General features: G+C 47.2%; 3 protein-coding genes across 3 annotated transcripts; all 3 read right to left on the bottom strand.

Annotated features, from left to right (window-relative positions):
* Positions 1–802: 802 nt before the first annotated feature.
* LOC144700846 (uncharacterized) lies at positions 803–21,289 on the bottom strand. Its single transcript, XM_078572398.1, has 4 exons — positions 20,793–21,289; positions 19,975–20,370; positions 2,073–2,487; positions 803–1,086 (listed from the first exon to the last, which is right to left on the bottom strand). Exons 1-4 carry the CDS (start codon positions 21,052–21,054, stop codon positions 876–878), a joined length of 1,284 nt encoding a protein of 427 aa, XP_078428524.1. The 5' UTR covers positions 21,055–21,289; the 3' UTR covers positions 803–875.
* On the bottom strand, positions 13,513–15,304 carry LOC144700845 (uncharacterized). Its single transcript, XM_078572397.1, has 2 exons — positions 14,149–15,304; positions 13,513–13,795 (listed from the first exon to the last, which is right to left on the bottom strand). Exons 1-2 carry the CDS (start codon positions 15,158–15,160, stop codon positions 13,773–13,775), a joined length of 1,035 nt encoding a protein of 344 aa, XP_078428523.1. The 5' UTR covers positions 15,161–15,304; the 3' UTR covers positions 13,513–13,772.
* LOC144700847 (uncharacterized) lies at positions 15,668–19,949 on the bottom strand. Its single transcript, XM_078572399.1, has 2 exons — positions 17,065–19,949; positions 15,668–16,735 (listed from the first exon to the last, which is right to left on the bottom strand). Exons 1-2 carry the CDS (start codon positions 18,134–18,136, stop codon positions 16,707–16,709), a joined length of 1,101 nt encoding a protein of 366 aa, XP_078428525.1. The 5' UTR covers positions 18,137–19,949; the 3' UTR covers positions 15,668–16,706.
* Positions 21,290–21,994: the final 705 nt, after the last annotated feature.

Below are 21,994 nucleotides of genomic sequence, written 5' to 3'. Positions count from 1 at the left end.
TATCTACAGAGAGTATGTTTTACAATTCTCACCGTTTCTCTCCCAAAATGAAATTGTATTGCTCTCAAAATATGTTTTGCAAATGAGACATTAGAAATTGTGAATTATAAGGTTCTTAGATAAGGTTATATCTAAGACAACATTAGTGTCAAGGAAAACTATTGTGAGCGCCCAATTTGTTTTAAGTATTGCCTTCTTCGATCCATAGCTCGGATCCAATCCGAAATAATATTTGGCGGAAAGAGGAAATTGAAAGAAGAATACCACAAGAAAACACAATTCCAGAAAATAATAATTTCCATCCAGTGATAATTATCATTATGAGAACTAAAAATATCAAAATTAAAAACTTTGGGCTCACCTACCAGAGTCTAGGTTGAAAAGAAATATCATAAAAAATGAGCTACGATTGAAAAGAAATATTTTAAATAAATCTATCGAATTCACCAGCCAGAGTCCACCATGAGCTACGATTATTGCCTTTCAAAAAATCATGGGCAATGATTATGAGACAAAGTTAATAAGACCAACCAAGGAAAGCATCGTTTCCAAGAGATATAAATCACTGCGCCTTTTCATTGTGATACTTCCAAATTTTCACCCAAATATACAAGACCGACCTCAATATGACCTTCCTCTATATCTAAAAGCAATATCCAGCTTTTCATTATTATCCTTCTAAAAATTCAGCTGATATAGGAGGTCAACCTATGTTTGAAGTTTCCTCGAAGAAATTTAATAATTCCCAGCTTCATGTCCTCTCCCCGACTAAATCCAGAGATTTCAGACAGTAAAAGAGAAAAGAGAAAAAAAAGACAAATGAAACAGATGAAAGTCCAAACGAATGAAACTCTATCTTCAAGGACAAAATAAACTTACAAAGGAGCAGAAGAAGATGTTAATTGGGTAGGAACTTGAGCGAACTTTTGGCGCAGTCTTTCCATAAACTGAGGGTTAGCTCTGAGTCTGTCTTTAATGTATGCATTTCGGGTCTCTTCTACTAAATTATCGGCCTTATGGGCCTCGTCAATCAGAGCATAAAGTGTCCTCAGGCAGTCCTTCCTGTTCTCTTCTCGATGCTCAAATCTGATATCAAAGAGGTCCACTTCAAAATCATTGCAAAGGTTTCGGTTATATCAGCTAAGCAGAGAAAGACCCCTCTCTCCGAAATTGGAGAAAAAAGATTTTTTTTTTTGAACTATGAGAAAAACTCTTTTGACGGTATTGGAGCACATGATAATAAGGATTCTACTCACCCAAAAGTCGGCTGCAAACTTACTTGATCAGACCCTCAACCCAAGCTCTTGATTGGACCAGGTCGAGTAGTCACATATTACAACTAATAAAACATTTTTAAAGCATCGATTCTTTTTAAAATAAAAAATAAAAAACAAGGATTCTTTACTATGTCAATTCTTATTGACCGACCAGATAGCATAACCTTATCGACCTACATATCCAGCCAACCCAAATTAATCAGATTAATGGGCCAACTGGGCTGGGTTGCTCGCCAACCGAGCCAACCCAATCTCTGACCCAGTCTCTTGGTTGGCTCGTGTTAGTCAGCCCATGGATCACGCCGGCTGACGAAACCCAACCCCTGAACCCTAATTTTTTTCTAAGACACAATTGAAAACGGTGCTCAAAACCAAACCAAGCTCAAACTGAAAAGTAGGGAAGACAGTGTTGATATGTCAGGTAGTCTGTGATGTTAACAATACATCACCAGTGACAACAGCCATCAATGTTAACGACAACATCTACTGTCCACCATGCCTGACATCATCAACGGCATCCTCAACCACTTAAAAAGTAGTTAACCTCATCATCAAAGAGATGACATCAGTATCTGTTAGAGTCAACCTGATGCTATTGACATTGTCGCAACCCTAGTGTTACATTGACAATTTTATCAATCATCAACACCAACATTCAGGAAACCCCATTTACGTCATCATCAAGCACCCAAGAAACCGTGAACACCCACCATCGACAAGGGTTGGTCGACATCGAGGAAAAAGGAATAGAAAATTAAAAAGCAGTAAAAGCGGAAATATAAGGGGCTGGCATACCTCTCGCTAATAAGAACAAGCTCATCTCTCCCCGGGTTATATCTCTTTCCAACAATCTCCCTGAGCCTTCGGAAGGCATGCCTAGAAAGATCCAGTTCTTTCACGTTGACTGAGAGCTTGACTTTTCTGTTCTTTGGATGCCATGAATCCCCCCCAGGAACGAAGACTGCCCGAGTTTCCCACTTCAATATGGGTCCCTCGCCAGGAGGGTCGACAGAGTTGTCGCCACTTACAACTCTGTCAGACAACTCATTCTCCTCGGACTCGTTTCTCTCCATCTTCTCCGCACATTCCAGAACGACTTTATCCTCGAACTCTTTAAAGAGCTCATAAGCTTCTTCAGGCTGAAGATCTCCTCTTTCGCACATATCTCCGAGTTCATGAAACTTTGCCTCAATCTTCTTCTTTATATCCTCTAAAAGAAAATCAGTCAATACAGAACACATTGAATCTCCGTTACCAGCTACATCATGAATTAGGAATAATTAACAGTTCCAAAAAATACAAAGAGATGTTTATAACGTCATTAAACTCTTACACATTGATCCGCAAGGAGTGAAATCAAAACAGTTAAAGGACAACCTTGATACCCTGTAGCGCAAGTGCTAGTTTACCAAAAAAAATGGATACAGATGGATTCCTAAAAGACAAACATAATACAAAAGGAGATTCTACAACAAATATACCCCATCCATAAGGTTCCACAAATGCCCTAACCCATCAAGATAATCCTTTTTCAGCGAGACTCACAACTAGTTTCCTGCCAACTTTTCACCTATACAAGAGGAGTTTCTTTACAAACCAACAAAAACCCCCATGAGTTGAACAAGCTATTGGGTCATCTAACAGCAAAAAACCCCTGTTCAATGAGATTTCATCAAGAGTTAACGATGGTTATAACTGCTCTGTTTAGCTAGAACGCCATCAATAACTAAAAATTGGAAAATAACCTCATGCGTTGATATCATTGACTTGGAAAATACATCAATAAATAAGTTATGACGTCATGCGTTGATAAAAAATTGGAAAATAACTTCCAGGTGAACGCATTCAAGCAGTAACAATAGTTCTTGTTAAGGACAGAGATACTAACTATTGGGCCCAAGGCCTTGTAAATGTAATAGCCTAACCCTAGGGAAAATAATAAAAAACTAATCCCTCTAGGTTGAGTTAATGGGCCTGTGCAAGGTCCATTAACAGCCCATTAAGGGCCCATTAGTGGGGGCCCTTAGGGTCCCATGTATTAGGCCCATTAAGGGCCTAATATGTCTGGGCCTGATTTACATCGGGCCCAGCATCCAACGGCTATATTTTTAAAAATATAGCCGTTCTTCCTTGTCAGAATTCTACAGTTCTCTTCTCAGAATTCTACAGTTCTTCCTTGTCAACAAGGAATTATACTTGGAAGGATTATTTGTTTAACCTTCTAACATGGTATCAGAGCAGGATTCCTGATCCTGTCTTTGGTATTTTTTCTGGAGCTTAAGGGCATCCTACGGGAGGCTTCCTAAGGCATCCAGAGAGTTGCTTCCGCTGCATCTACAGAGTTTTTTGAGGCTCACCGTTGCAAACCGCTGCTTGCAGAACTCTGTCAAGCCTGCTAACTTCCTTGCATTCAAAGAACATCCACTGGAGGTACCTTCAAAAGGGCAGAATCTTCTTGATCCTTTCTAAGAGGAGAGGGCTTCAAAGGAAGTATTTTTACTTGCAAAGTTACTGCAAAATTACTGTTATGGCTAACACCAATGACCAGATTCTTTCTCCTGCTCCGGCTCCGCAAGAAACCCTACCTTTTACTGAAAGGCAGGCCGTCATCTCCACGGATCGATGGCTTACCTCCTTGCCGTTGATGGCCAAATGCGCCATCTTCAATGGAAATAACTTTCTCCTGTGGGCCCAGCGAGTTCAGGCAGCCTTGGCACCTCGAGGACTCAGCCATCATCTTACAGAGGTTGCACCTCCCAGAACGTCTCCTCACTTTCCCAAATGGATAATTGAGGAGGAAATCGTCTTTGGCTGGCTCCTTGACACATTGGCGACTGATCAAGGCCCCTCTTACTCCGGTTATGCCACTGCCAAAGGGTTGTGGGAGGCAGTCAACAGGGACCACTCAAAACAAGGTGACAAGGCCAAAATTATTGATCTTCTTTACCAATCTTTTTCTATCCGACAGGGAGAGAAAAGCGTCAAGGCTCATGCAAATGAGCTGAGGAATATCTTCACCGAGCTAGATCATGTCTGGCCGCAGTCAACAGACCCAGTGGCAAGAGCTCAGTGGTCTACTCTCCGCCTCTGCCAACTCCTCTTTAGTGTAAACTCCGAATTCGAAGTCTGCAGAAGCCAGCTCTACAATCAAGCAGTAGAGCCTACTTTTGATGAAGCAGTTTCAAAACTTATGACAGATGAAAGCCGCATCCTCCGAGAAAAGACATCTGGCCCAGCTCATGGGGCCTATGCCTCCAAGAACTTCAACACCCCTGGATCTAACCACAGGCCACAGCAGAGACAAGACGTGCCACGAACTGACCCTGGACGGGGATCCAGGGAAGATTGGGTGTGCACTTACTGCAAAAGGCCGGGACATCTTCGTGAGAAGTGTTGGAGGCTTCATGGAAAGCCTCCTCACATCGCTAAAGCTCATCTGGCCCAGAATTCTCAGCAAGGGGGAGACACTTCCGACACTCCACCTGCACTTGAAGATTTCCAGATGGTCCTGCAGAAGCTGCAGAACCTGGAGAGCATGGTCAGCTCTACTAACAGCTCCATTATCGGATCCACATCAATGGCGAACTCTGGTAACTCTAAACTTCTCACTAGTTTAAACAATTTTACACAAAACTCAAAAATGGCATGGATACTTGACTCTGGGACAACTGACCATATGACTCATTCGAAAGATTTATTTACTACATATGAGTCAATGGCCCCAGGAAAGTATGTCCAAACAGCAGATGGGTCTTTAATGCCTGTTGCTGGTTTTGGACAAATGAACTTACCACCCATAGGAAATATCTCCTATGCATTATATGTCCCAAAACTGTTTATTAGTCTTATTTCTGTTCAGAAATTAGCAAAAATACAACAATTCACTATCCTTTTTGATGACATTGATGCTTATCTATGTCACAAGGTCCTTGGGCTAGCTAGAGTTCAACAAGGACTCTATTATCTCCCTGGACCAGAGTCATCTCAATGGACGGGACCAAAAGTAGCTACTGCACAAGCATCATCAGTGGAGAAGATCATGGAGACCCATCAGCGGATGGGTCATCCCTCTTTTCATCTTCTTAAACAACTTTATCCCTCTCGTTTAAGGATATTGATATGAAATTCTTAATCTGTGATGCTTGCCAGTTAGGTAAATTTAAGAGAGCAACTTATCCGGTTAGTAATAATCGAGCTAATATTCCTTTCCAACTACTTCATTGCGATGTTTGGGGTCCATCTCCTACTAGTGATTTATTAGGGCATAAGTATTTTTTAATATGCACCGATGATCACAGTAGGTTCACTTGGATGTATCTACTCAAACAAAAGTCTGAAGTAACCAAGTGTGTTAAGAATGTTTGTGCTCTTATCGAACATCAGTTTGGGAGTACTATAAAGGGAATAAGAACTGACAATGCTAAGGGTTTCCTTAATGGAGATTTAAGGGAATTCCTAGCATCTAAGGGAATACTTCATGAAACTTCTTGTCCCTATACCCCTCAGCAGAATGGACTTGCTGAGAGGAAGATAGGTGACTTAGTTGATAAGGCTAGAACCCTTCTTATCCAAGCTAGTATGCCTCTGAACTTATGGGGATTTGCAGTTATGTCTGCCACTCACCTTATCAACCGATTACCCTCTAAGAATCTGAACTTACAAACTCCAGTACAGATTCTTGAGCAGCACTTTCCCACTGTTAGACTGAAAAATGGCCTATCAACTAAAATATTTGGCTGTGTTGCCTATGTCCACAATCCTGGACATAAGCAAAATAAGTGGTCCTCCAAAGGACTGAAATGTGTATTTTTGGGCTATTCAAACACCCAAAAAGGATATAAAGTTTATCATCCAATCACAAGAAAATATATGGTCTCAAAAGATGTTATCTTTGATGAAACCACCTTCTATTATAAAACCACTAAACACGACACCCTTCGGGACCTTAATTATCTGAAAAAACTTTATGATGAAACCTTAGAATCTCCTGAATCTGATACTGATCTTCTGGATCAGTCTCAAATTCAGCAGTCTGAGCTCCGCCTACTTCCATCTACTAGTCTTCCAGGGTCTGATATACAAACTCCTGTTGTCTTAGAGAAATCTGAGACAACAGCTAGTCCATCATCAGATACTTGGCCAGTAGATGAATCTGCCTCTCAACCCACTCATGTTGAGGAAGAACCATTCTCAACATTTCCTCAACCAAGTACAGATCCTACTGCTCTCCAACCAGACATTGGAAGTGGTACAGGTGAATGGTCTATCGCCCTCAGAAAGGGTAAACGATCCTGTGTTAAACCTCGGCCATACACTGCATCAAATTTTCTGCAGTTTACTGCAGTGTCACCTGAGTATAAAACCTTCCTTCTCAATATCCAAGAAAGATATATTCCTAAAACTCCCCAAGAGGCTTTACAAATTCCTCATTGGAAGGAGGCTATGGATGAGGAGATGAGAGCTCTCCTATTAAATGATACTTGGGACATAGTGGATCTCCCAAAAGGAAAAAGGGCTGTTGAGTGTCGATGGGTGCTTACACTGAAATGTACTATGGAAGTCACCAACAAACCAAAGGCAAGGCTTGTTGCTAAGGGCTTCACCCAGACCTACGGCATTGACTACCAGGAGACATTAGCCCCAGTAGCTAAGATGAATACCATTCGAATTATTATTTCTTTAGCTGTCCACTTTGACTGGGCTCTAAAGCAGTATGATATTAAGAATGCTTTCCTTCGTGGGGAGCTAAAAGAGGAGATCTATATGACTCTCCCACCAGGGTATGGTGATACCAAACTATCAGGTAAAGTATGTAGATTAAAAAAGGCTTTATATGGTTTAAAACAGTCCCCAAGGGCATGGTTTGGTAAGTTCACCCAAGCTATGAAGAATTTGGGCTATCGTCAATGCAATGGTGAACATACTCTCTTCTTTAAACATTCTTCCTCCTTATTAACTCTTCTTCTTGTTTATGTTGATGATATTATCATCACTGGAAGTAACATAGCCGAAATTAATAACCTGGAAAAACACCTCAGTTCTGTATTCCAGGTCAAACAATTAGGAACCTTAAAGTACTTCTTAGGCATTGAATTTGCCCGATCCTCTGAAGGACTACTTCTGACTCAGCAGAAGTATATCCTAGAACTCCTTGAAGAAACCAAACACCATAATTGTCGGATTAGTGAAATTCCAATCGAGGCTAATCACCATCTTCTCCTTGATAACACTGAACAAAAAGTTGATGTCACCGCTTATCAGAAACTTATTGGCAAACTCCTGTATTTATCTCATACACGACCCGACATATGTTATACTGTTAATGTCCTCAGCCAATTTATGCATTCACCTCGTATTTCTCATTTCCAAGCTGCTACCAGAGTTCTCAGGTATCTAAACAAATGTATATTTTTCATCTACTGGGCATCACCTACTGAGAGTTTGAACAAGAAGAAAACAAATGTATATTTTTCATCCACACGAACTCCTAAATCATACACAATGTTCCCCTCTTTTAGAGAGGTTGACGATCGACCGTTGGAGGGATATGACCGTTGGAATCAACGGTCATATTTCACTATGAGCGGGCCCATTTATAGAACATGGACCCGGTAATACACGAGTACAGGGTTATTGGGCCGTACGATCTAACACCCCCCCTCAAGTTGGGTATAGATGTTGATCATGCCCAACTTGGACACCAATGCTTGAAACTGTGGACCAGGAATCCCTTTGGTGAAAATATCCGCGATCTGCTCCAGAGACGGAATGTAGTGAGGTATAATGAACCCCTCGTTGATGCTTTGTTTGATGTAGTGTCGAGCCACCCTTGCATGCTTCGTTCTTTCATGTTGAACTGGGTTTTTTGCCATAGCAATTGCTGATTTGCTATCGGAGTGCAGAGTCATTCCTCTATCTGGAAAAACTTTCAAATCCTGCAAGATACCATTAAGCCACATTCCTTCACATACTCCCTTCTTCAGTGCTCGGAGTTCAGCTTCTGCGCTGGATAAAGAGACCTCCTTCTGTTTCTTACTACGCCATGTAACAAGATTCCCTCCTATGAAACTGCAATAACCAGATGTAGACCGGCTGTCCTCAAATGATCCTGCATAGTCAGAACCCGTGTAGAGAACTACACTTGGCTCGCTTCCTCTGTTAAATAATAGGCCAAGTCCAATTGACCCCTTCAGGTAGGCTAGGATGCGATCTGCTACACGTTGATGTGATTCCCGGGGATCATTCATGAATTGACTGAGAGAGTTGACTGCGAAAATAATATCCGGCCGAGTGTGGTTGAGATAAAGTAGCTTACCAATGAGACGTTGAAATGAAGTTTTGTTTACTGGTGTGTCTTTCTCACTTTGTTCGGCTTTTAACGTAACATTACTATCCACTGGTGTAGCTGCTGGTCGACAATCCAGCTTCCCTGTTTCCTTTAACAAATCAAGGATATACTTATGCTGAGAAAGTACGATCCCTGCCCGAGAGTAGGCCACTTCAATTCCCAGGAAATATGTCATTAAACCGAGTGCCTTTATGTCAAAGGATAGTGAAAGATGTTTCTCCAAATTCTGAATTTCAGTGTAGTCATCTCCAGTAATGATGATGTCGTCAACATACACAATTAAAATTGCAATCTTCCCATCCTTGCCATGCTTTATAAACAATGTATGGTCACCCTCACTTTGGAAGAATCCCACTGCTAACATTACTGCTGAAAATCTTCCGAACCATGCTCTCGGCGATTGTTTCAGTCCATATAAGGACTTCTTGAGGTGACACACAACCCCTGAATTTTGGCTCAAACAATATCCAGGAGGAGGTGCCATATACACTTCTTCTTTCAATTCTCCATGTAAGAAGGCATTTTGATAGAGCTTCCAATTAAATATTGCTGCGAGTGCTATTAATACCGGAACCGTGTTTAGTTTTGCAACTGGGGCAAAGGTTTCGTTGTAGTCAATGCCATAAGATTGAGTATGTCCTTGTGCCACCAAACGAGCTTTGTGTCTGGCCACTGACCCATCTGAGTGATATTTTAAAGTGAATACCCATCGACTTCCTACTAGTGTCTTTCCGGGTGGGAGTGGGCCCATCTCCCAAGTACCATTTCTCTTCAGTGCTGCCATTTCTTCTTCCATAGCTGTCTTCCATTCTGCAGATGACATTGCTTCGGTCACATTCTTCGGAATAGATACTGTCATCAGGGCTTGAATCACTTGAGTATACTCTGGAGAGAGCCAAACGAGCTTTGTGTCTGGCCACTGACCCATCTGAGTGATATTTTAAAGTGAATACCCATCGACTTCCTACTAGTGTCTTTCCGGGTGGGAGTGGGCCCATCTCCCAAGTACCATTTCTCTTCAGTGCTGCCATTTCTTCTTCCATAGCTGTCTTCCATTCTGCAGATGACATTGCTTCGGTCACATTCTTCGGAATAGATACTGTCATCAGGGCTTGAATCACTTGAGTATACTCTGGAGAGAGCCGGGAGTAAGATAAATAATTTCTGACTGGATAGAGTTTTGTCTTCGTGCAGTTTCGAACTCCCTTGCTTATGGCAATGGACCAACCAGCGTTTCCTGAATCTTCTTCTTCTACCGGCAGTATTGTTGTAATTGAGTTGTCACGTGGTCTATAAGGCTCCTCCTCCTCCTCAGGGGGACTTGGAGAAGTACTTATAGCCATGTCCTTATCATAAGTTTCTGATGCTGAGGAGAGGCTTCGCTGCATACTATCATTTTCTGGCTCCGAAGATTCTAAATACGCCTCTGACCGTTCCGAATGAACATGAAACATTTGGGCTTCATCAAACTTCACGTCTGCGGTAATGAAGATCTTCCTTGAACCTGGATGATAACATTTATAACCTTTCTGGGTTGACGAATATCCCAGAAACACACATCTTAGGGCTCGATGGTCCAACTTCCCTGCATGATGAACTTGAACATATACAACACAGCCAAACACCTTGGCTGGGAGGTTAGTTCTTAAAGATAAATGTGGAAATTCAGCAGATAAAAGATCAATAGGAGCATGATAATTTAATATCTGTGAGGCCGTCCTATTGATAAGATGAGTAGCTGTTGCGACTGCTTCAGCCCAATAGTTCTTGGGGCAATTCCCATGAAATAACAGAGCCCTGGCTGAAGACATTATATGACCAATCTTTCGTTCAGCAAGTCCATTTTGCTGAGGGGTATTGACAAACCCTAGAGAGTTTGGAGGAGAAGAAGGGTCGATGGAGGTTGAGAAATGAGAGAATAGATTGACATAAGGAAGTAAGTGGCTTACATTAGGGTATTTATACCCTATGAGTGAGAGGAAATAAGAGCTCCTAAAGGGCTTATAGAATAGGGCCCAAGAGGAGGATAAGCACTTAACTAACACCCCCCCGCAAGCGAAGTATGGATGTCGTCCATATTGAGCTTGGATACAGCATGTTGAAGCAGCGGCCGGGACAGTCCCTTGGTGAGGACATCCGCTGCCTGGTCAGCAGAGGAGACGTATTCGAGGTCGAAGAGCCCCTCGTCCATACGTTCCTTGAAGAAATAGCGGTTGCGCTCCATGTGCTTGATGCGCCCTTGCTGTCCGGGGTTCTTGGCTAAGGCGATAGTGGATTTGTTGTCACAGAAGAAGTGGATTGGTCCCACATACTTCACGTGAAGATCGGCGAGGATGTTGTGGATCCACTGTCCCTCGGCTGCCCCATCAGCAAGAGCACGAAATTCGGCCTCGGCACTGGAGCGGGACACCTTGTCCTGCTTGCTACTTTTCCAGCTGACGAGGCTGCCAAGAACGAACGTGCAGTACCCCGTGGTAGACCGACAATCCACAACGGAGCCAGCAAAATCGGCATCGGTGTACACCTTCACCGTCTTGTCCGAGCTATGAGGGAAGAGGAGTCCCTTGCCCGGGCAGCCCTTGAGATACGAAAGTACCCGGTGGGCGGCTTGACTGTGGATCTCCCTCGGTGAGTGCATGAACTGACTGAGCAGGTTGACCGCAAATGCAATGTCGGGCCGAGTGTGAGTCAGGTAGGAGTTTGCCCACCAACTGCTGATAGCGGTGAGCATTCGTCAAAGGAGAGTCCTCGCCCTTGCCCAACTTGACGTTGGGGTCGATAGGAGTGCTCACGGGCGCACACCCGGTCATCCCTGTCAAAGTCAGCAAGTCGACGGCGTACTTCTGCTGTGAAACAAAGAGGCCCCGTGAGGAGTACGCCACCTCAAGGCCGAGGAAATATCGGAGAAGGCCAAGGGCCTTGATCTCAAATTCCTTGGCCAGGGCGGTGCTAAGACGAACGGCTTCAGCAGCATCTGATCCCGTGATGAGGATGTCGTCGACATACACAGCAAGGATGGAGATCCCGGTCGGACGGTGGCGGAAGAACAAAGTGGCATCTCCGTTGCTCTGAGTGTACCCTTCGGCTTTCAGAACAGCGGAGAACCGGCCGAACCACATGCGCGGAGACTGCTTTAGTCCATAAAGGGACTTCCGCAGTCGGCAGACGTGGCCAGGGGGGCCGAGAGAGTAACCCGGGGGCTGCTGCATGTACACCTCCTCCGTCAAGTCGCCATGCAAGAAGGCGTTCTTGACGTCGAACTGTCGGATAGCCCACCGGAAGTGAGCCGCGAGGGCCAGGAGGAGGCGAACGGTCTCCATCTTCGCCACAGGGGAGAACGTCTCGAAGTAGTCCACTCCGTAAGATTGGGTGAACCCGCGAGCCACAAGTCGAGACTTGTAGCGCTCAAGGGTGCCATCCGCATGATGCTTCTTGGTGTGGACCCACTTGCAATCCACCGCCCGCTTGCCAAGAGGGAGGGGGACGATGTTCCAAGTGCGGTTTCGGAGTAGGGACTGCATCTCCTCGTCCATCGCCGCTTTCCAATGAGGAGAAGCGATAGCATCGGCTAAGCGGCGAGGGATGGGATCCGACTCGATGCGAGCAAGAAACAGCCGGTAGGGAGTACTCAGCCGGTCGAAGGAAAGAAAATGCGAAAGAGGATAACGGGGCGTCTGAGTGCACTGACGAACCCCTTTCCGGAGGGCAATGGGCCATCCCAACTGGTCGTCATCGTCGAGAGAGGTTGAGGATGGCTCGGCCAATGGAAGATGAGCGGAAGCAGTGGGGGAGGGGGAGTCCTCGGGAGGAGGACGAGAAACCTCCACGGGAGAATCAGATAACGGAGCAGGGGAAGAAGACGCGTCATGGGAGGAAGGAAAGGGTCATCAAGGGAGGAGGCGAACGGGAAGCGAGGAGGATGACTCGAGAGGACTGATCGGAGGAAGGAGGAAGAGGAGGAGCATGCCGGATGGCGGGAAGCAAAGATGGGGAGGACAGCACGCCCAAGGGCCCTCGGGGGTCACCGACGGAGAAGAATCAAAGGGAGAGGGATCATGGAATGAGGAAGAAGATGCGGGAGCGGTGGGCTCCAAGAAAGGAACGGGCCCCAAGTGGGGAGCCGAGGGGGCCGCATCCAACGGGAGGCGGGATGAGGAAGAGTGGTCCCCAAAATAGGGTTCATGCTCGGCAAAGGTGACATTTGCCGAGATGAAGTATCGCCGAGACGGCGGATGGTAGCACCGATACCCCTTCTGAAGAGAGGAGTACCCAACGAAGACGCACCGAACAGCACGAGCGTCAAGCTTTGTCCGGCCCGGAGACGTGTCGTGGACATATGCCGTGCAGCCGAATATCCGTGGCAAGAGACCCGTCCGCAGGCACGTGTCGGGGAAGGCCGCGCTCATCCGGTCCAGGGGGGTAGAGAACGCCAACAGCTGGGTGGGAATGCGATTGACGAGATGGGTGCTCGTCAGGACGGCATCACCCCAATACGGCCATGGGGCCTTAGCGTCGATAAGGAGCGTCCGGGCCGTCGAGGTGACATAGCCGATGCGACGTTCGGCTAGTCCGTTCTGCTCCGGGGTGGCAGGGCATGAAGATTCGTGGAGGATCCCCCGGGCGGCGAAGAAGGCGTCGAGGTCGTTGTTGAAGAAGTCGCGGCATTATCCGAGCGAAACCGCTGGATACCCGACCAAACTGCGCCGCCACCATCGCACAAAAATGACGGACATTCTGGCGCAACTTCCGACTTCGCGGTGAGGAGGTAGACCACGTATAGCGAAGTTGCCTCGTCCACAAGTAGAAGGAAGTACCGATGACCTTTCAAGCTAGGTTTCGGGGCAGGTCCCCACACGTCGCTATGCACCCGGAACAGCGGGACAGATGTGTGAGCCGAGGACGGAGTGAAGGAAGAACGGCGATGCTTCGCCAACTGACAAGCGTCACACACCAAGGTCTTAAGGTCCAAGCCAGAACATAATTCAGGGGAAAGACGGTGAAGAGTCGCAAAAGGCGGGTGGCCCAGCCGCTGGTGCATCATCAGGAGTCGGCCCCACCGCTGCTCGGCCCCCGTCCGAAGTGGCCGGTGCACCGCGAAGCACTGCGACCGTCCCCCATCATCCAGCAACAGCAGCCCGTTCTCCCGCCTAATCCGTGTAGTCCGGCCGACCTTGTCAGACAGAAACATGCCGTCAGGTTGGAGATGAAATGAGCACTGGACGGCATCAACAAGGCGTTGTGGTGACAGAAGTACAGCCCGCAGGTCGGGAACGCGTGGAGGACGTTGCGGACCACACCAAGGCCGTCCACATAGACTGCCCGATTCCAGCCACGCCAGAGTCGCCCACCCCGGCCGTGAGAACAGTACGTGCACCACTATGCCGGACGAGAGCGAACCGAGTGTTGAGGGGGTCATGTGCTCAGTGGCCCCCGAGTCAAGCACCCAAGTCGTGTCCGATACGACCGGCGAGTGAGATGCCGTATGGCCGCAATACCAAGTGTCGGCAGGGGAGGGAGACGCACCAAATGTGCCGAAGTAGGCGGTCGAAGAAGGCTGCATGGCGGCCACCTGATCACGGAGCCGGGCAAGCTCGGCTTGGATGCTGTCCAGAGCCGTGGTAGACGTGCTCGGGGCCGGGGAAGATTCAGATTGGGCCAACATGGCCTTGCTGTCCGCCTCTTTCTTCTTTCGCCAGTCGTTGAGACGTTTAGTGCACTTGTTTTTCCAGTGGCCCGGCTTCCCGCAATAGGTGCAGACGGGTGTTTTTGCAGGGCGGGCAGCGGCTGCCGGAGTCGGTAAGAGGGCCGAGGACTGCCCAGCAGCGGCAGCAGGTGCTGCCAGAAGCGCAGAGGACTCAGCCGGGTCGGAGGTGGGAGTCCCATGGAGAAGGAGATGACTCTCTTCCTCCTGGAGCTCCTGAACCAACGTCTCGAGATCCGGAGGGCCATCTTTGTTGTGCAGGGCCCGACGACGAATGGCCTCATATTCCCGGTTTAGGCCGTTGAGAAACCCCATGATGCGCAGGATAAGCATGTTCTGATAGGTCTTGCACTTGGGGTCGTCCGTTGGCAGGTAGTGGTCCACTTCATCCCACGCCTTCTTGTGTGCGAGAGCATAATCGGAGATCGACAGAGAGCCCTGTTTCAGGTTGGAAGCTTGAGCAGCGAGGGCGTAGATGCGCCACCAATCATTCTCCCGCCCGCAAAATTTCGTGGCTTGGTCCCAAAACCCTTTGACCGTTTTCTGATGGGGAAAGCGGTCGCGGAAATCGGGGGCCAATGTGAACGTGGACAGCCACCCAAGGATGAACTGCTCCTCGGCGTCCCAAGCCGCATAGTGAGGGTGATCGGCGGTCAAGGGATGCTCGGTGCAGTGCTTGTACAGTTGACGGGATTTGAGGGTGGTCTCGATGAAGCGAGACCACTGCAGAAGATTCGGGCCGCGGAGAAGAGTTGATTCCGGGACCAGAGGCAACGGATGAGTGATCTTGTAGGAGAGCGGCTTCTCCGCAAAGTCGGTCTCTGTGTAAGGCATGGTCTCTATGTCGGTCTCTGCGCGGCTGACTGCGCGGCTGGCTGCGCGACTGGCTGTGCGGCTGGCTGCGCGGCTGGCTGTGCGGCTGGCTGCGCGGCTGGCGGTGCAGCTGGCTGCGCGGCTGGCTGTGCGGCTGGCTGTGCGGCTGGCTACACGGCTGGCTGCGGCGGCTGTGCTGGCTGCGGAGCGGGCTGTGGCGGCTTGCTGCTGCGCGACTGGCTGGTCGCGCGCGGCGGCTGCTGCTGCGCGGCTTGCTGCTGCGCGGCTGGCGGTCGCGCGGCGGCTGGCTGCTGCGCTGCTGGCTGAGCGCGCGGCTGGCTGCTGCGCGGCTGGTCGCGCGGCTGGCTGGTCGCGCGGCTGGCTGGTCGCGCGGCTGGCGGCTGCGCTGCTGGCTGGTCGCGGCGGCTGGCTGTGCGCTGGCGGCTGGTCGCGCGGCTGGCTGGTCGCGCGCTGGCTGCTGCGCTGCTGGCTGGTCGCGCGGCTGGCTGTGCGCGCGGCTGGTCGCGCGGCTGGCTGCTGCGCTGCTGGCTGGTCGCGCGGCGGCTGGCTGTGCGCGGCGGCTGGTCGCGCGGCTGGCTGGTCGCGCGGCTTGCTGCTGCGCGGCTGTGCTGGCTGCTGCGCGGGCGGCGCGGCGGCTTGCTGCTGTGCGACGGGCTGGTCGCGCGGCAGCTTGCTGTTGCGCGGCTTGCTGCTGTGCGGCTGGCTGTGAGGAGGGAGGGAGGGTGAGATCAAGGGATCTCAAACCCTAAAGGGTGATGTCAAACCCTAGAGAGGAGAGGGAAGATCAGGAGCCCTAGAGCTCTGATACCATGACAAACCCTAGAGAGTTTGGAGGAGAAGAAGGGTCGATGGAGGTTGAGAAATGAGAGAATAGATTGACATAAGGAAGTAAGTGGCTTACATTAGGGTATTTATACCCTATGAGTGAGAGGAAATAAGAGCTCCTAAAGGGCTTATAGAATAGGGCCCAAGAGGAGGATAAGCACTTAACTAACAGGTATTCACGCATGAGGATTGGTGAATTATCCCCTCTTCTTCCATGTAATTAGTCACTTTTCCACAAAAGAATTCCATTGCATTGTCTGATCTAAATATCCGTACTTTCTTTCCGAATTGTGTATGAATCATCGCACAAAATTTGATGATAATAGATGGAATTTCAGTTTTAGATTTCAGTAGATATACCCATGTATATCTAGAGAAATCATCTACAAATAAGATGAAACACTTGTGATGAGATAATCCTAGAATGGAGCAAGGTCCCCATACATCACTATGGATACAATCAAATGCTGATTGAGTTCTGTGATCTGAAACTGGAAAAGATGATCGTTTGTGTTTCGCAAATAGGCAACTTTCACAGTTCAAGTTATCAACAATAATCCCTTTAAACAAGTTGGGATGAGAATGTTTCAAAATGTGAAATGAGGGGTGTCCTAATCTCCTATGCAGGAGGTTGATCCGCTCTTCACTCTGGGCAATATAGGTGGCTCTCTGCTTTTCGTCCTCCTCTAGTCCATCTAGCAAGAGAAGACCTCCATTCCTCTTAACAGATGAAATCTTCCGTCCGGTTTCCTTAAGACATAGGAAACAAGAATCTGAGTCCAAAATAATTCGCCATCCAGTATCATTTACTAACTGAATTAAGGACAATAAATTGGCTTTTAATTCAGGTACATGTAAAACATCTTTCAGTAATTTCCCTTTGATCTCAATTGACCCTCTTCCTGCCACTTCTAATATTCCACCATTAGCAGTAAACACTCTGAGATTATTAGTTTCTAGTTCATAATTTTTAAATAGCATTTTGTGGGGTGACATATGGTCTGTCGCCCCAGAATCTAAAATCCAAGAAACAGTTGTGGGTGTATTATTAGTAACTGTAGTAAAAATAAATTTCTAACCGGACTGTACGAGTGAAGTAGAGCCAAATTTTTGAAGAATCTTGTTCACTTCTGACTGAGTAAGCTTCTGAATTTCGCCTCCGTCCTCCCCCTTCCTGGCGGCAGATGGTTCCTCTCCTTCACTGGCCACATAGGCTTTCTTGTGCTGCCCTGGATTCCACGTCCCTTTCCTGATCTGCTCTTCCTTCCAGGCTAATTTTCTGCAGTCCCTTTTTAGGTGGCCTGGTTTCCTGCAATAGCCACAAGTAAGTTCTGAGGAGTTACCTTCCTGTGGAGTGGTCTTCTGGTGCTGAGTTGACGATGTGGCCGCATTATGCATGTTGGGCCTTGGTTCCCCTTTCTTGGTCAAGTGGGCTACTGAGACAGGGGTAGACGCCTCGCCATCCTTAGAGTTAAGTTTCTTCCGCCGCTCTGCCCCTTGCAATGCAGAGATAGCTTCTGCTAAAGTGGGGAACCTCTCTCTGTGCAGCAATTGACTTCTAAGATTCTCATACTCTGAGTTCAACCCCATCAAAAAAGTGAGGGTTCTGAATTTGGTTTCTCTGAGATAGGATGGAGAGTTCTTGTCGCCGGTGGGCCAGAGAAGGTCAAGTTCCCTCCATATAGCTTTTAATTTTGCAGAATAAGAAGAAATTGATAGATTTCCCTGCTTCAATGCTTTTTCTTGTTCACGAAGGTCATAGACACGATAATCACTGTGAGTTTCTGCGCATGACCTCTGAATTTCTTGCCATAAGTCTCGTACGCAGTCGATAAGTAGATAGTCGTCTGCCTGATCCGGTTCCATATTTTTGATCATCCAGTTTGTGATAAAGGCTTCTTCAGATTCCCAAATTACTCTTTCGAGTTTGGGAGCGTCTTCCGAAGGAGCATCTTCTGTTAGGTGATTCCCCAGGTAGATAGCCTTAAGGGATCTCTGGACCAGCGTTATCCATTTTTGTCCATTGATTCCATTGTATTTGATATCCAAGACCGGTAAAAACAACCTTGGCTGAGCAGGTGTCTCAGCTGTTTTAACGACAGTTGAGGAGGTGACCGCGGATTCCTTCTCAGCTATCCTGGACTTTCCCATCTAGAGGCAAATAGACGGAGCACAAAAATAGACGAAGCTTGAGTTTCGACGGAGCAAGTCTTCACTGGAGAAAGGACTTCCCCTAAAAATAAGCACAAAGCCTGATTGGGTAATTTCGCCGTATGAAGCTTCAAGAGGAAAAACAGGAGCAAGTCTTCATTGGAGAAGGACTTCCCCTAAAAATAAGCACAAAGCCTGATTGGGTAATTTCGCCGTATGAAGCTTCAAGAGGAAAAAATAGGGCCAAATTCCTCTCTTCGTCTTCACAGGACGTAGCTTGCCCCAAATCAGAGTGAATAAATACTTCCGGAGGCGGGAGCTCGCGAAATCGTAAAATCGCGAGGCCGCACAGTCTCCGAGATCACCGAGCTCGCCGAGTTCGCCAAGGGTGGCTGAGCTCGCCGGGTTCGCCGGTAGAGAAAGATAGGGGTGGTTGATGCCGAAATCGCCGAGGAAGGAATCACCGCCGAACTCGCAAGGACTTGCCGAGAGCGTCGAGGAAGAAATCGCCGCCGTACTCACAAGAACTTGTCGCCGAGGTCGCCGAAGACGAAAAAATCGTTGCCGAAATCGTCGCCCGGTAAGAGAAAATAGAAATTATACGAAGAAGAAAGTTGTCACCTTGCGTGCCCACAATCGTTGCTCTGATACCATGAGAGTTTGAACAAGAAGAAAACAAATGTATATTTTTCATCCACGCGAACTCCTAAATCATACACAATGTTCCCCTCTTTTAGAGAGGTTGACGATCGACCGTTGGAGGGATATGACCGTTGGAATCAACGGTCATATTTCACTATGAGCGGGCCCATTTATAGAACATGGGCCCGGTAATACACGAGTACAGGGTTATTGGGCCGTACGATCTAACACCTACCGAAGAACAGGTAAACTTGATTTAGTTTTATACACTGACTCTGATTTTGCAGGATCCAGGATGGATTATAAATCCACCTCAGGATACTGTACTCTCCTAGGTGGCAATCTAGTCACCTGGAGGAGTAAGAAACAAAGTGTTGTCTCTAAATCCAGCACCGAAGCTGAATTCAGAGCAATGTCCAAGGGAATTGATGAAGTAATGTGGATCCGCCACATGCTTGACGATCTCCAGATTCAATACGACAAACCAATTTCAATCCGCTGCGACAACAAGTCCGCCATCAGCATTGCTCATGACCCTGTGTACCATGATCGGATGAAACATGTCAATATCGACAGGTTTTACATCCAAGATCATTTGGAACGTGGATTATTAAAGACAGAGCATGTGGCCTCTGAAGATCAATGTGCTGACATCTTCACCAAGGGGCTACCTGGCAAAACCCTACGGCAATTTCTCTCCAAGCTTGGAATGATGGGTATCCATTCCAGCGCTTGAGGGGGAGTGTTAAGGACAGAGATACTAACTATTGGGCCCAAGGCCTTGTAAATGTAATAGCCTAACCCTAGGGAAAATAATAAAAAACTAATCCCTCTAGGTTGAGTTAATGGGCCTGTGCAAGGCCCATTAACAGCCCATTAAGGGCCCATTAGTGGGGGCCCTTAGGGTCCCATATATTAGGCCCATTAAGGGCCTAATATGTCTGGGCCTGATTTACATCGGGCCCAGCATCCAACGGCTATATTTTTAAAAATATAGCCGTTCTTCCTTGTCAGAATTCTACAGTTCTCTTCTCAGAATTCTACAGTTCTTCCTTGTCAACAAGGAATTATACTTGGAAGGATTATTTGTTTAACCTTCTAACAGTTCTAACGTAGTCAGATTATCATTTATAATTCGATCAGTAACAAAGAAACCTCAAATCGTGATGCAATGGGCGACAACAAGCAGCACTCACCAGGGAGTAGATTGTCCCACTTGAGCATATCCTCAAGTATGCGCTCACATTCTCCCGTGTTCTTGACAAATCCCTTCTCAATTGCCTCATGCACCATCCCGTCCCACTTTTTCTCATCCATGTTGAAGTATTCATCCTTAATCATCTTCTGTTCGACGTGATTACGAGCATTATAAAGATCAGGGATTTCCTCATCAGTCGGGTAAAGTTCATCGAAATCCTCCTCCAACTCTCGATCTTTAACATCTACGAGTGGCTTCATCCGAAGTTCTTCCATCAGTTCATCATCTGTTTCCTCGTGTTTTCCCGTCAGCTTTCGCCGCAGGATAGCTTCCATGATAGACGGCAACGCATCTTCATCGCCGTTGTAATACCTCTCGATCCGTTGTTTCAAATCTGAAGAATGCACAGTAAAAATTAACCCAAAATCGATCAAAGAAACGTCCAATCTCACGAATGCGCCGACGAAATCAGCCCCAAGGCGATAAGAAAACCTAAAATTAGAGGAAATTATCGACAAAAAAGCGTCCGATCAAACGAAAGTGTCGACGAAATTAACCCCAAAACAATTTTAAAAACTGGAATTAGAGAAAATGCTAACAAAACCAGTGAAGAATGCACCGACGAAATTAACCCCACAACGAGCAAAAAACCTGGAATTTAAGAAAATGGTAGCAAAACCAGCGAAGAATGCACCGACGAAATCAACCCCAAAACGATCAAAAAACCTGGAATTAGAAAAATTAATCGCCAACCCGGCATCAAATCAACACCAAAACGATCAAAAAGCCCAGAACCAGAGACAACAATCCACTTACCGGCGTTCGAGACATCCTCGACGGGAACGGATGAGGAAGTTTCGGGGACGATCGAGCTTGGAGCGCTGCCATCTTCACCGCCAGCGGAAGAAGATGAGAATGATCCGCAATGGGAGAAAGATGAGGAGGCGGGGAACGAACATCGTTGTGATGCGAGAGAACGGGGGATTGGAACCGCGCGATTGAAATTGCGGGAAATGGGAAGGTGATCTTGGCTATGGCGGGGGTAGCCTCGGCGGATCAGGCGGAGAAGAGACCTCATCCCGAGGCTGAGCTGAGGTTTAGGGTTCTACCCGCCCCCTTTTTGAGGAACAGCGAGGGAGATGAGAGAGAGATAGAGAAGAGAGTTGAAGGAAGGAGAGAGATAGAGAGGAAGGAGAGAGAGATGAGAGGAGAGAGGAAGGAGGGAGAGAGATAGAGATGAGAGAGGAAGGATAGATAGGAGAGAGGAAGGAGAGAGATATAGAGGAGAGAGGAAGGAGAGAGATATAGAGGAGAGAGGAAGGAGAGAGAGAGAGAGAGAGGAAGGAGAGAGAGAGAGAGAGAGGAGAGAGGAAGGATACATAGGAGAGAGGAAGGAGAGAGATATAGAGGAGGGAGGAACCGAGGAAGTAAGGAGAGTGATAGAGAGAAGAGAGGAAGGAAGGAGAGAGATAGAGATGAGAGAGGAAGGATAGATAGGAGAGAGATAGAGAGGAGAGAGGAAGGATACATAGGAGAGAGAAAGGAGAGAGATATAGAGTAGAGAGGAAGGAGAGAGAAGAGAGGACGGAAGGAGAGAGATAGAAAGGAGAAGAGAGGAAGGAAGGAGAGAGATAGAGATGAGAGAGGAAGGATAGATAGGAGAAAGAGAGAGAGGAGAGAAGAAGGAAAGAGAGGAGAGAGAAAGGAGAGAGATATAGAGTAGATAGAAAGGAGAGAGGAAGGAGGGAGAGAGATAGAAAGGAGAGAGGAAGGAGGGAGAGAGATAGAAAGGAGAGAGGAAGGAGGGAGAGAGATAGGGAGGAGAGAGGAAGGAGGGAGAGAGATAGATAGGAGAGAGGGAGGGAGAGAGATAGAGAGGAGAGAGGAAGGAGAGAGGAATCAAAAGTTACTAATAAATGAATTTAAACCAATGTTAACCATTGGATTTCATTCATTTATTTAATAATTTTCTTTTGAGACATGCAATGATGTGTCGAGTGTTCATTGGCCGGCAAAAT

This window comes from Wolffia australiana, chromosome 3 (assembly GCF_029677425.1).
Source record: "Wolffia australiana isolate 7733 chromosome 3, ASM2967742v1".
NCBI lineage: Eukaryota > Viridiplantae > Streptophyta > Magnoliopsida > Alismatales > Araceae > Wolffia > Wolffia australiana.
The sequence above is the reverse complement of the archived record's forward strand: the minus strand, read 5'-3'. Positions and strand labels throughout refer to the sequence as shown.

Bases quoted from the DNA above. Each gene is read 5' to 3' on its own strand.
- LOC144700847 (XM_078572399.1), bottom strand. From the start codon at position 18,136: ATGGGAAAGTCCAGGATAGCTGAGAAGGAATCCGCGGTCACCTCCTCA. The intron at 16,736-17,064 runs GTTAGAAATTTA...CTATGTCTTAAG, and splicing joins TACTTCACTCGTACAGTCCG to GAAACCGGACGGAAGATTTC.
- LOC144700845 (XM_078572397.1), bottom strand. From the start codon at position 15,160: ATGCCTTACACAGAGACCGACTTTGCGGAGAAGCCGCTCTCCTACAAG. The intron at 13,796-14,148 runs GTGCGTCTCCCT...CTGTCTGACAAG, and splicing joins CGCCTACTTCGGCACATTTG to GTCGGCCGGACTACACGGAT.
- LOC144700846 (XM_078572398.1), bottom strand. From the start codon at position 21,054: ATGAGGTCTCTTCTCCGCCTGATCCGCCGAGGCTACCCCCGCCATAGC. The intron at 20,371-20,792 runs GTAAGTGGATTG...TGCATTCTTCAG, and splicing joins CGAGGATGTCTCGAACGCCG to ATTTGAAACAACGGATCGAG. The intron at 1,087-2,072 runs GTATGCCAGCCC...CTTTGATATCAG, and splicing joins CTTGTTCTTATTAGCGAGAG to ATTTGAGCATCGAGAAGAGA.